A 14,147-nucleotide genomic window follows, 5' to 3' on the forward strand; every position below is an offset into this window, starting at 1 on the left:
TGTCATCATTCCCCATATCTTGTTCCTAACTCTTTTTCCTTCTCATTCTGCCTGTACTTTGGTGAGTTCATCCAGATCCATGACTCTAATGACCTCTCCTCTACAACAACTCCCAGGTCTATGACTCACACTGATGCCATGGGGCCTGCGGCCAGCACACTGACTGTCATATGTTACCATTCAAATGTCTCACAGAACCCCTAAATCTTCAAAATAAATCTTCTTTCCTCACAGATATGCTCATCCTCTTATACTCCCTGCCTTGGTTGGGATGTCACTGTCACCTGGCTAGCCAAGCTAGAAAACTTTTAAGTCATCATTAACTCTTCTTTCTCCAAATCCATTCGGTTGTACTTCTTAAGTAGCTCTTGAAATCATTCTCAGCTCTCCCAGAGGATCCTGATGCTGCTGGTCTGGGCGTCACAGCCCCAAATAAGTCTTGTTTGAGCCTAAGTGCAGGTGATGAGTTGGGTTCCCCAAAAACAAAGTGGGCTGATGTGGTGAGGTGGTCCACCCTGTTTGCACAAAAGAATTGTTATAGAGCTTTGAAAAATCCTGATGCCCAGGCCACACCCTAGACTATCCCAGAATCTCTGGGGCGGGACCTGGCATCAGGATTTTCCATAGTGCCCCAGGCAGTTCTACTGTGCCAAGGTTGAGACCCACTGCCATAGTGGGGCATGTTCTAGTTGTCAGGTGAAAGACTCAGCTGAGGCGGCTACAATCGTCCTCAGCTTCCAGGGTGGCACTGAGCTCTCCGGTTTGGTACCCTGAGCTGCAGTGAGCCCCTGGCCACCTAGTGCCTGTGTGGATAGAGTATATCAGCCCAGGCTCTTCTTCCTTGCTTTTTATCTGTTACGCTTTTCTCAGCTATGAGCATCTGACCAAAGAATCTGACCAGCGAGCCTCCCATCACAGTTAATGTGACTGGTTACAACTGCCCTCAGAAAAGACTTTGGATATGGACAAGGGAGGCTGTGCCTGGGGATAACTCAGGGATTTTCAATGTCTGGGTGGATTCTTTTCCTGAGTCCCAAAGATTCACTCAGCTGCAACACACTTGGTAATAGAAGAGGTCCTTGGTAATTGGGTTAGTGAGCAGGTTCATTTTTGTGGTCTTAACAAGTTGGAATGAGCTCGTCCACAGCAGTTGTCCTGCTGTGGGCACATCACAAACCTGTTTGCTTTTGCTTCTCTTTAAAAATGTCTCTGGAATGATTTCACCAGCAGTGCTGTTGCTAAGCCTATATTTAGCAACTGAAAATCCTGCTCAGTAATGCTGTCATGCCTTTTAAATAAGGCGTACCCATCACTCCACACATGGTTGATGCCAGAGCCTCCATGCTCTGAGCAGAAAATTGAGCCCTCCTGGGGGGATTTAAAAAAAACTGGGCTCGTGCTGCAGTCCCGGCTGTTGGCAAGGAGGGGGCCTTTGTCCTAGAGAATGTTCTTTCTTCCCTATTATTGCAAAACTAATCTTGTTCTTACATACTGACGTGTCACTGCATGAATTTCTTTCCCCTGTAGATAAGCCCAGGGTGAGTGTTGCTCTTTAAATGTCAGTAAATTTGTTTCAGCTTTGGGGGCAAACTTTTTTTATACTCATTCTGTTTCTCCTAGCATAATAGTTTAGGCTATCATAAAGTAGGGCAAATTGAGGACAGTGTAACTACTGCTGCTGAATAAATGACAAATAATGGACTCTCTTCTGCCTTCCTTTGCTTCCTTTTGACACCAAATGTTTTTCTAGAGCTTGAGTGGATACTCATCAAGTCAGCTTTAAAGTAAGAGTAATGACTGACTCATGGGGCCAGGTGGTGTAAGTGGGGGATAATTGTCCCAGCTGGGCCCCCACCGGGAGGTGCTCCAGACATGCGCATGCCCTCAGGTACGTGTGCAATACCTGTGGGTCTGTAAGTGGTGAATGTGCTTTCAGTAAAGATAAAGAATGGGTTTTTGATGCACAGGTTTCTCAAGCCCTGCAGAAGTGGTAGGACTGGCCCACAAATCCATTTACTCTTGGTATTTTTACGGAGCAGCACCTCTTCTTCTGGTGGCCCTCTCCTGCATTTCTTTTTCTTAGTCCATCTGAGTAGAACACCTTTATGATGTCAGAAATGTCCACAGGTCTTGTTAGCCTAGTATCACCTTATTTGTTCAATTATCAGACAATGCTTGGTGCCCAGACAGTGTTCGGTACTGGTATGAATCCTTGAACCCCTTGTCCTCCTGCTATGGTACAGGGGCTGCAGGCTGGGAACCATTCCTTCAGCTCCTCTGAATTTCTGCAAAACGACTAGATCCCTGTTGATGGAGGGTAATGTTTGGTCTCCCCTTCTGGTACCTCTCATGCCACTAGATACCTACCAGCTCTGAAAACTTTGGGACCAAGAGGGAGGGTGGAGCCAGGGGAAAGCCTGAGGTTTAAATGGCGATGAAGGCATCTGGTATGTCTTTAAGCATTTATTTAATTCAATACTAAGCACACTGAATATTTAGTGCCGGGCACAAATCAATTTTATTTTCTATGAAAACCTCTCCACTTGGCTAGTTTATGTCATATTGAGCTGTGTTGCCACGTTACCACAAGCCTTTCCTTTGCTTATTGGTCCCCCTTCTCCCTCCCAGTAAGGATACCTTAAACAATTTACTTCTTTTGGTTACAAACCAAAGGAGTTGAGACTAACTCTTACATAATGCTTGGCCTGACTTCCAAGAAAGCTGATGTTTTGCTCAAGCAAATGAAATAATTTAATAAAAGTACTTGAAAATCTTGCTCTGATTTTATGTGGGTGGGCTGCTTAAATCTGTTTTTCTCTCACAGTTCTGATGGTGTTTTTGATGAATACCAAAAAAAAAAAAAAAAAACATTTCTGAGCTTCCTTCTACATATTGTATAATTTATATAATGTCTTATAGTTTTGCATGCAACTGAAACTGCTAAGTTGATTTTACCCATTTATTTAAATAAAATGGATTTAATCCATTTTTCAACTCACTTTCTTTCTTAGATGAATACATATACCATTGTCTCAGAGATAGTTGGGGGCCTTGGAGATTTCTCTGCTGTGTATTAATCTTCAGGGACTCCATTCGGGGAGTGGAGGTACAGCATGTTGCCCAGGATAGTAAGCAACTGGAAAAGTGTGACAAAAAGAAGCAGGTTTTCCATAGAGAAGCAGCTACATTAGGGCTCAGCTCTGATATGTTAACTAAGACATCTCACCAGGCATTGTTCTGTAACAGCATTAAATTCTATCTTGCATGTTTGTGCTTCTTTTGAGGATCGCTTTATCACATTTCACCTTTAAATTTCTTCTGCACTTCTGTTTTTACTTGTCATTACAGCTTCTACTTTGCTGTATATCTAATTCATTTTTTTATTCATTCACCATGCACTTGTCAAGCACCAGATCCTGGGGATACATAAATGAACAGAACAGCCCAACCTTCAAAGTTAACTTACACGTGAACAGATGCTTACACTGTGATGTGGTAATGTGGTGTTAGAAATGTAAATATCTTGTTGAAATTATATAGTCTGAGCGCGAGACTCCATGTAGAAGTGTGGTAGGAGAAGAGTCTTTGAGTGCCTTCTGTGTACCTAGCAACAGCCAGGTGCAATCACAGTGCAACCTTTTAATTCTCACAGTTGTATCATGTAGGTAGTATTCCCATTTTGCAGATGAGAAGATAGGCTGAAAATGTAACCAAGGTGACACAGCTAGACAGTGGGGCAAAGCCAAATATCCAGAAATATACCTCTTAATAGGAGCCTGCCCATCTGTCTACACACAGCAGATTGAAAGTAATCATGCCCTGAAGGGAGAATGGAGCCAGCTTCCAGCGATTCCAAAATGCTGAGATCCTGCTAAGCCAAGATTGTTTGATACAGAAGTCATAGGTCTTTCCACAAATTCCCGTTGACTCCAAGACATTTCCATTCTTTTGTGCTTTCTGCAATTAGGAAAAGCTTTAACAAAGAGGGAGCATTTGATAAAGAGCTGCATAGAAAAAACCAAGAAAGGACATTCCAAGGATAAGATACTAGGCAAAGACCTAAGAGAATGTGTCCCAGTAACTAAGATATTTGGGGTTGCTGAAGATGAGTAGACTCTTCCCCAGTCCCTACCTTGTTACAGAGACATCTATATTTCAGAGTACTACTATGCACACAAACACCCCAGCCCCCCACCTGGGAGGACATTGGGGTTGGGCTAGGAGTCACAAATGGGGTGAAACGGCTTTGCACATTACTTGATAACACAAACAACTGAAACTCATAATTCGAGGTTTTTTTAGGCTGCGGCAAACTGTCTAGAGCCTAGCTGCAGCACAGAAAAGTCTGGGAGAAGGACGATGATGAAACAAACCCGTGAGCTTAGACATTATTCTATAGGGAGTATGGTGTGGCAAGTGATATTATACTTCAGGAAGACATCTCTTGATACAGCATGGAAGATGGAGATGGCAAGGGTTCAAACTGAAGCAAAGGGGAAAGGAGGGGCTGGATGTGGCAATACACTGATGAGGTAAATTAATAGGATTTGATGTTGGGGTATAGGAGTCAAAGAGAACTTGAGAGAGACCCTTGGGGAGATAGCACCCTTTGTTGAAATAGGGGACAGGAGGCAGAACAGGGCCCTGAGTTTTTGACAAGTAAGTTAGACAAATCAGAAGTAAGTCAGCTAAAGAGGTCCAGAAGATAGCCAGAAACAGAAATCCATAGGGGGGTCAGGGCTGGAAACTAGAGATTTGAAATTCATTAGTATATGACAGTGGAGGGAGACCGTTGAGTGAATAACAAAATAGACAGGACTCTGGGAATTTTTGTTTTTTCCCTTACATTTTTTTTTATTGTGGTAACAGTGTATGTAACAAAATTTTTGACATTTCAATAATCTTCACATGTACAGTTCAGTAACATTATGTTCATCATGTTTTTCAACCATCACCCTTACCAGTCACAGATTATACCATCAGCCTTAATAGAAGCTCGGTGTCTCCTAAGAATCGTGTCTTCCTGTCCTCCTGCCTCCCACCTGCCCCTTGTAACTGATAAACTTTGGTCTGTATATACTTGTCTACTCTAGATAATTTATATAAGTGGGAACATACAATATTTGTCCTTTCGTGACTGACTTTATTCAGCATGATGTTTTCAAGGTTCATCCATGTTGTAACATGTATAAGGACTTCCTTTCTCTTTTTTTTTTTGCCATCTACTGCATCTTTTTTTTTTTTTTAATTGTGCTTTAGGTGAAAGTTTACAGCTAAAGATAATTTCTCATACAAAAATTTACACATATATTGTTATGTGACACTAGTTGCAATCCCTATAATGTAACAGCACACTCCCCCTTTCCACCCCAGGTTTCCCGTGTCCATTCAACCAGCTCAGATCCCTTTCTGCCTTCTCATCCCATCTCTGGACAGGAGCTGCCGACTTAGTCTTATGTGTCTACTTGAACTAAGAAGCACGCTCTTCACAAGTTTTATTTTATGTTTTACAGTCCAGCCTAATCTTTGTCTCTTCAGATTGGTTTCAGGCATCTTTTTAGTTCTGGGTTAACAGAGAGCCTGGGTACCATATCTTCTGGGGTTCCTCTAGTCTCAGACAGACCATTAAGTCTGGTCTTTTTACGTGAAACTGAGTTCTGCCCCACACTCTTCTGCTCCACTGGGGACTGTATGTTGTGTGCCCTGTCAGGGAGGTCATTGGTGGTAGCTGGGTACCATCTAGTTCTGGTCTCAGGCTGATGGAGTCTCTGGTTTATGTGGCCCTGTTGCCTCTTGGGTTAATATTTTCCTTGTGTCTTTGGTGTTCTTCATTTTCCTTTGCTCCAGGTGGGTTTGGGCCAATTGATACATCTTAGATGGCCAGTCACAAGCTTTTAAGAGCCCAGACGCCACTCACCGAAGTGGGATGCGGAACATTTTCTTAATGAACTTTGTTATGCCAGTTGACCTAGATGTCTGCTGAAACCATGGTCTCCAGACCCCCGCCCCTGCTCCTCTGTCTCTCGAAGTGTTTGTGTCCAGGAAACTTCATAGCTTTTGGTTTAGTCTAGTTGTGCTGACTTCCCCTGTATTATGCGTTGTCCTTCCCTTCACTAATTGTCTATTATCTAGTTAGTGAATTCTCCCTCCCTCCCTTCCTCCCCTCATAACCATCAAAGAATATTTTCTTGTGTGTTTAAACCTTTTCTTGAGTTCTTTGTGGTCCCATACAATATTTGTCCTTTTGTGACTAATTTCACTCAGCCTAATGCCTTCCAGATTCATCCATGTTGTGAGATGTTTTGCACATTCATCATTGTTCTTAATCGTTGTGTAGTATTCCACTGTGTGAATATACCATCATTTGTTTATCCATTCATCTCTTGATGGGCATCTAGGTTGTTTCCATCTTTTTGCTATTGTGAACAGTGCCGCTATGAACATGGGTGTGCACGTATCTATTCATGTGACGGGTCTTATTTCTCTAGGATGTATTCCAAGGAGTGGGATTGCTGGATCGTGTGGTACTTCTATTTCTAACTTTTTAAGGAAGCACCAAATCGATTTAAAAGTAGTTGTGCCATTTTACACTCCCACCAGCAGTAAGTGTTCCAGTCTCTCCACAATGTCTCCAATATTTATTACTTTGTGTTTTCGGGATTAATGAGGATTCTGGGAATTCTATTCCCAATTAAATGTAAAATAACCTGAGCTAGGATTTATGTTTTCAATGTTTGGGAGCCAAAGAATCAGTTAAGAACTAAGTATTCCATGGGGCTTGAGATTGTATTAGTGAGCTGCATAATGGTATTAATTTATATCTTTATAGAAATGCTCACATCTCAAAGTATGAAATTTTGAAGAAAACAGTATTAGGGCAAAAATCTGATTGGTGTACCTGGGATACTGAAAAATTAGTCTTTTAACCATTCTTTTTAGCTCCACTTAAACATGATGTAATACTTAAGCAAAGGACCTAGTTCAGATTGGCAAACTTCTTCTGTAAAGGGCCTAACAGTAAATATTTTAGGCTTTGCAGCCCATATGGTCTCTGCCTCGACTGTTCAAGTAACTCTGCCATTGTAGTGTGAAAGCAGCCATAGAAAATACATAAATACATGTGGCTGTGTTCCAATAAAACTTTATAAAGGAGGGCAGGATTTGGCCCGTAGGCCTAGTTGGCTGACCTCTGATCCGTGAGAACATCATAATCATAAATAGCTGATTGGTACCCCATGCTTTTGACTAAATTCAGACTGCTTCCTCATCACATCATTTATCAAAAATTGAGTCTAAGAGTAGTTTATCCTGGTTGTGGGTTGTTCATATTCCTTCAACAACAAGGATATAATGAACCTCCACTAGTAACACTAACTCTGTGAGCCACGGGGTCTCATCCTCTCCGCACGCCTAAGCCCAGTGCAGGGCTCCTCCTCGTGAGCTCTGTAAACAGCTACAGGCTATAGTGTGACTTTACAGAAGTCGCTTTAATAAGGAAGTAGGAGAAAGGAAAACTGACTGGACCACTTACCATAGTATAATAAAAAAAATAGCAAACCAGTCCCATTACCATCAAGTCGATTCCGACTTAGAGTGACTCTATAGGCAGAGTGGAACTGCCCCATAGGGTTTCCAAGGCTGTAACCTTTACAGATTAAAGTGTTAAAAAGCAAGGATGTCACCTTGAGGACTAAGGTGCGCCTGACCCAAGTCATGCTATATTCAATCACCTGGTATGCACGCAAAAGCTGGACAATAAGGAAGACCAAATAAGAATTGATGCCTTTGAATTATGGTATTGGTGAAGAATATTGAATATACCATGGACTGCCAGAAGAATAAACAAATCTGTCTTGGAAGAAGTACAGCCAGAATGCTCCTTAGATATGAGGATGGTGAGACTTGGTCTCACTTACTTTGGACATGTTATCAAGAGGGCAGCCCAGTCCCTGGAGGACATCTGTTTGGTAGAGGGTCAGCAAAAAAGAGAAAGACCTTCAACAACATGGACTGATACAGTGGATGCAACAATGGGCTCAAACATAACAATGATTCTGAGGATGGTGCAGGACTGGGCAGAGTTTTGTTCTGTTGTACATAGAGTCATCATGAGTCAGAACCGACTTAATGGCACCTAACAACAAATCTTTATGGAAGCAGACTGCCACACTGTTCTCTTGCCAAGCAGCTGGTGGGTTCTAACTGCCAACCTTTGGATTAGCAGCCAAGTGTTTAACCACTGGGCCACTAGGGCTCCTCCTTAGTACAAGACAGACTGAAAAAGTTTTATCGTTTTGCACATTAGCCATACCAACAGTATCAGTAAATGTTTGAAGGCTCTTGGTCACTTGGCTTGTGGAACTAACTGATCATGGCACTTCCAGAAATGGGATTATTTCTGATTTGTATATATTGGCACCCTTTAGGCTGTTTTAGGAGCTCTGGTGGCACAGTGGTTAACAGCTCGGCTATTAACCAAAAGGTCAGCAGTTTGAATCCACCAGCTGCTCCTTGGAAACCCTGTGGGGAAGTTCTACTCTGTCCTATAGGGCTGCTATCAGTTGAAATCGACAGGGCAGCAATGAGTTTGAGTTTCATTGTTTTATTTCATTTATGTATTTTTGACATTGTTTTCGTTTTGGTTTTCAGGGGAGCCCTGGAAGCTTATGTTCAATCAGTAAGAAGTAGAGAAGGCAAAGAATTTGCACCAGTTTATCCCGTAATGGTTCATCTGCTTCAAAAAGCTATGTCTACTCTTCAGTAACAATTTGAAATATTTGTTAATCTCCATTTTGCGCTAAGCCATTCAAGGTTGACAGTTAAACTAAGAAACATATATTCTAAAAGACAGCAACTATCCACTATTTTAAGAATGTAATTGATTTCTCTATTTCCTATTGATCTTTTTGTCTGTCTTCAGTACTCCTACTTTGAGTAGCATAAAATGTCAAAGTAGATTTATCACCCAACCTTCAAACTCCATGGACCTCATTTTTCCAAAAGACATCCAGCTCTATTCTTCCCTAGCTGATTTTTCTACAAGGCTGGATAAAATTTTTTTCTCATCATGTTAACTGTGTCCTCCTGTGGGTACACACACACAAAATCCCCGCTGCTTTTAAAGGGATATGATCAAGTTATGTAATAGATACCCTGATTCCCCCAACCCACCTTTTTGCTAAGTAAGTGTATAGGCTCAGTGGTCCCCAAATTTGGCCACACATTAGAATGACAAGGGGGAGCTATGAACATTCCTGATGCCCATGTTGCAGCCCATACTAATAAAATTAGACTGTCTGAGGAGAGTCAGGCATCCCCCCAAGGGATTCCAGTATGTACCAGAGTTTGGGAACCACTGGTGTCCTTGTTTAAAAATGTCATACTGTGTCTTTAAATAAAGCAAGGCTTTCTTTACACTTACTGCGTCATTTTGTTAAAAGCCACTTTTGGGGCCATGTTATGGATTGTGTCACCCCAAAATACGGGTGGTAAATCCTAACCTATATGGTCACTGTAAGTCAGAATCGACTCCAGGGCAGTGGATAATGCCTCTGGTTATAATTCCATTTGGGAACGGGTTATCTTTCCTATGTTGATAAGACAGGATTAGTATAGGGTATGTCTTCAGTCAGTCTCTTTTAGGATATAAAAGGTTAAACCAGCCAAATGAAAGAATCAGAGATGGGGGAAGAGAGATGCTGAGCCACAGAAGATTGCCCAGGAACAGAAGCTCAGAAAAGACAAGGACCTTCTTCCAGAGCAGACAAAGAAAGGCTTCCCCTAGAGCCGGCACCCTGAGTTCGGACTTCTAGCCTCCTGAACTCGGAGAAAATAAATTTGTTTGTTAAAGCTACCCAATTGTGGTATTTCTGTTATAGCAGCACTAAATAACTAAGACAGGCTGTTTAACCACATTATACATCTGTCAAATTAAAAGTAGAAAATTTTTATTCTACAAAGAATCCTTATAAATAGTAGATAATCTGGGTCTCTATTTTTGTACTCCCCTTGCCCTGTTATTAACATTTTTATTTTTAATTAAAATTTTAAGTCCCCTTAGCTACCTCCTAATTATAAAACCAAGTCTTCTTAGTGTTAGGAACGTACCTTCTATTTCTCACCCCCGAGCCTGGTTATTCTGACAACTCATGCATGATATTCAGTCAAGGTTAATCACCACAAGTCAGAGATAAACTTTTTTTTTCTTCATTTTATTTGAAATAATATACAAGAATATAGTGTGCAAAATTTAGGGGCAACATCATGAAGAAGTGTAATGAACTGAAATCAATTTTACAGCTGTGATTCCTAACCAGAAACACCACTTGGTAAGTAACATGAAAAGCCATGATTGTAGCTCAGAGCAAAAGCAGCTGTATTGCCAATGTATTTGCTCTAATTTTAGACGGAGGAAAAAGTAAAGTGCAAGTGTTGCACTGCAGAAGTGCAAAGTCTGCCCCCACCATAAAGATACGATGACAAAATAAGGTATTTAGGATACGTGGCTGAGGAGATATAGAACACAAAGTTAAAAAATACAATGGTGTCGACTGTTAATAGCACCATTACAGTGACTATATCCCAATGCTATTAACTAACTTATCTTGACCTAGGCTAGGTCTCCATTGGAAATAATGGATAGGTGCTGCCACCTGGTGCACAAACTCAGCATCCTGTGGTAACTGCAGCAGGTGGCTCTGGGACACTGACACCATCCACCTGAAACATATCCTGGCAACCTCTTGGCACTGGCCAGACTAGGAGCTCCCGTGTTTGGCACAGATGCTGGGCCATGTGGTGGCTGCTCAAAAAAAGGCCAACTCCCAGTTTCTGCTTCATTCCATCATGTGTACAATACAGATTAATAAGCAGTAAGGAGCCAATGTATAAACAGCAGTTACATATTTTTAAATTCTTTTGTACAATTTAAAATAAAACATGTATACACTTCTCCTCTCTTTCTACTGTACTTTAGCACCACAGGATATCAATTTTCAAGCCTATATTACCTGATAGACATATATGAAGTTTGGAAGAAAAATAAGGCAATTTGGTTTACAATGTTGATAGTTTTAGCTTACTTAATGCTCTAATGGAGAAAGCAAATCCTCACTCATATTATTAAATCATTTCAAGATTCAATGCTATCAGTATTTCATGGTCACACGAATTCAGGACAAATGGTGAGACCTTAATCTTCTTAAGTCTTTCCATCAAGAGTCAAATGTTTATGCAAATATAGACTTAAGAACATCGCATCCTGGTTTAATGTTGTTGTGAGCCCTGTGGAAATAAAATTAAACTCAGTGAATGTTTACACATCAATACATAGTGATTCTACATATGAAAGCTAAGAGGTGTATAAGACAATGTTTATAAATTTACTATTTTTTAAAAAAGACTGCTTTCTTAAGGGTGGTGATTAATAGAAACCTGCTAATATATTGATGGCTCAGGCATCCAGAAAATTTATGAAAATGATGACAACAAAGAAATGGGCTAAGATGAATAGAAAAAGGGATACAGGCAAAGTCCTACCACATGAAATTCCAAGTTAATAAAGAACTTCAAAAATCCAGTCCAGCCACCCTCATATATATTGGAATCTGACTACTGAATAATTCTTTAAAATAAATTCTTGAAAAATTTTAACAGATGTGACCTATGTGACACTACAAAACAAGCTTAACTACAAAGAATGAATTAAAATTAAAAACATCCTTGGCCAGCTCTCCTACTGCAAAGTACTGACATCTTCCCTATAGTTTTTAGTGATACTTCAAATTGAGCCCGTTCTGTTCTATCATGTGAAATTTTCTTGTAATTAATCTAAAAAAACTTAAAAGTTGCTGGTCTAGTAATGGAGAAGTTTTAAGAACCAAGTCTATCCAAGACAGTATTATTATGGGGCAAACTTATCACCCTTCCTGGGCCTTTACACTTCCTCTCTTTCCTGACATTTTAATCTAGAAATTCGGTGCAAATGGGAAAAGTTCCATGAAGGTTGGTTAATGTACCTCCCCACACCTCCAACCCTCCTTAGTCCCTCACCAATTAAGGACAGAAAGGCTGTTGAGACATACCACCAAAAATCAGGGAAGTTTTCTACTGCGCTCTTAATGGGTTAATAGTGTTCGGCTTTCAACCCAACTAGAAATACTACATTCCAGAATTACTTTTCCACCTCAATATTTAGGCCAAACATTCTTCTCCAGCTTGCCAGAGACTTCTACTTAACATGCTGAAATAGTGACACTTAATGGTCAAAAGAAAGGCAGCCCTCCTTACATAAGAATGTGAAAATATTATTAAAGGTTTTGAAGTATAAAAATGCTGAGAAATAGCATCAACACAACCTTTTAAAGGTTATAACAATTGCCCCGACATGCCAGTTCAGCTATGGGGATAAATCAAGATGATTTTATGCAACTACTTCGTGAAACATACTGAATTGGTTCTTTTCCTTTTCCAACAGTCAGGATTTAAACGTTTTTGTTCTTCAGCCAAAGCCTTTGCTTCTAATGTGTACATCCTTCTCTCTTCATTCTTCATTTTCTTCCACCTGTCACCAAGGATCACACTTATGGCTCTGTAAAATAAATATTTACACAATGCTAAAGACAAAAGTTTTCATAAAACTATCAAAGTGGTATTACTTCTGTAAAGTTTAAAAAAAAAAAGATGAGCATCTTGTCCAACATAAAACCCAAAAACCAGACCCACTGCCGTGAAGTTGATTCCAACTCATAGCGACCCTAAAGGACAGAGCAGAACTGCCCCATAGAGTTTCCAAGGAGCACCTGGTGGGTTCAAACTGCCAACCTTTTGGTTAGCAGCAGCAGCTCACCGTAGCTCTTAACCACTGAGCCACCAGGGCTCCATCTCAAATGGCTAGGATACATTTGAAATTGGATGAATAATAGTTAAAGTATTTCCTTTAATTCTAGCTTATTTTTTTTTTATAAAGCTAGAATTAAAAGAAATACTTTATTATTTCAAAAAAAAAAAGGTCGAAATTTCCACTAGATCTATCCTGACACATCGATTTTAAAAAGATATTTAAGATATAAAGGCAGATAATGTTCAGAATCAGCAACATCAAGTATGCAGCTAGTATTAAAACTATTCTTACTTTCTGTTTATGCCTATAACCCACCAAATAGTTTTGACAAACGTCCTTTTTCATTCATGCAACCCCAGTGAAAAATGTGGTAGCACTAATTATGCACGCCTTGCTGTTTATCTCCTAAGATGACACCATGTAAACCTTTGGCAATATTCATACTTACACTTAGGAAAATTAAACTCAAATGGTAAGTCAAACTGAGAGATACATGATATAAATTTGAAGCTATTTGCTATTTATACATGTTACTCTGCTCCCAAACCTGCTAATGCAGTTTTACCCAGGACACTTAGATGTAAACCACTTTCCTCCTGTGGAAAAGCTTTTAGCCACTTATTTTATGACACAACACAGGAGATCCCAAAACATCTTGCACGAAGTATATACAAGTGATTTTATACTCTGATGCAGAAGTTAAAGAGATCAGCATCTGTTTCAGAAGAACAGTAACCACCACAGAGGTTCTACTACTAAAAAGGAAATTAAATATATAGTAAGTATATTTGTCTTTTTATCCAATTAAGTTTTGCAATTAAGCATTGTATTACATCTTCCTTTAATAAAATAAAAACTACTTTTTTATAGTCTTTGGGTTGAAGGTACCATATAATTTATATTTTTACCAATTAAATAACAGTCACACATACACCCATTTCAGTCTTCCAAGGTAATTATGAAATATTTCTGAAGGAGACAGTTATGCTACCTTCATTTACGGTACCTTGAAAACCTTCATTTAAATTAAAAGATGATGGCTAATGAAATGTGCCCAATACAGACTATCAGCTCCTCTACATTATTTATAAGTTACCTTTCCTTGACAATTATCAAATATACACTTAATCGAAAAATTAGTTTTGCAGCTGAAGTTTACATCAAACTTAAAATGATATCCCTAAGTTATGTATCTCTCTGACCTATCTGTTCCAGTCTCCATTTCCTCACAATTTGCCCCATAATGTAGACTTCTTTACTGAATTAAGACATATCCTTATTACAGAAAGGGAAAAATACAAGTTCA

At 39.9% G+C, this 14,147-nt stretch overlaps 2 protein-coding genes across 2 annotated transcripts in view; one reads left to right on the forward strand and one right to left on the reverse strand.

The window, feature by feature from the left end:
• The window catches only part of COG5 (component of oligomeric golgi complex 5), a 317,777-nt gene extending 307,918 nt beyond the window's left edge, over nucleotides 1-9,859 (forward strand). Inside the window, exon 22 of the mRNA XM_049893477.1 lies at nucleotides 8,650-9,859. Within this exon, the coding sequence (XP_049749434.1) occupies nucleotides 8,650-8,764 (115 nt within the window). The 3' untranslated portion in view covers nucleotides 8,765-9,859. The remainder of the gene's footprint in view (nucleotides 1-8,649) is intronic.
• A 336-nt stretch (nucleotides 9,860-10,195) lies between these two features.
• Nucleotides 10,196-14,147, reverse strand: part of HBP1 (HMG-box transcription factor 1) — a 32,023-nt gene continuing 28,071 nt past the window's right edge. The window contains exons 10-11 of the mRNA XM_049893478.1: nucleotides 12,448-12,589; nucleotides 10,196-11,283 (exon numbers count right to left, since the gene is read on the reverse strand). Coding sequence (XP_049749435.1) covers nucleotides 11,266-11,283; nucleotides 12,448-12,589 — 160 coding nt within the window. The 3' untranslated portion in view covers nucleotides 10,196-11,265. The remainder of the gene's footprint in view (nucleotides 11,284-12,447; nucleotides 12,590-14,147) is intronic.

The sequence above is a fragment of the Elephas maximus genome, chromosome 8 (assembly GCF_024166365.1).
Source record: "Elephas maximus indicus isolate mEleMax1 chromosome 8, mEleMax1 primary haplotype, whole genome shotgun sequence".
NCBI classification, from domain to species: Eukaryota; Metazoa; Chordata; class Mammalia; order Proboscidea; family Elephantidae; genus Elephas; species Elephas maximus.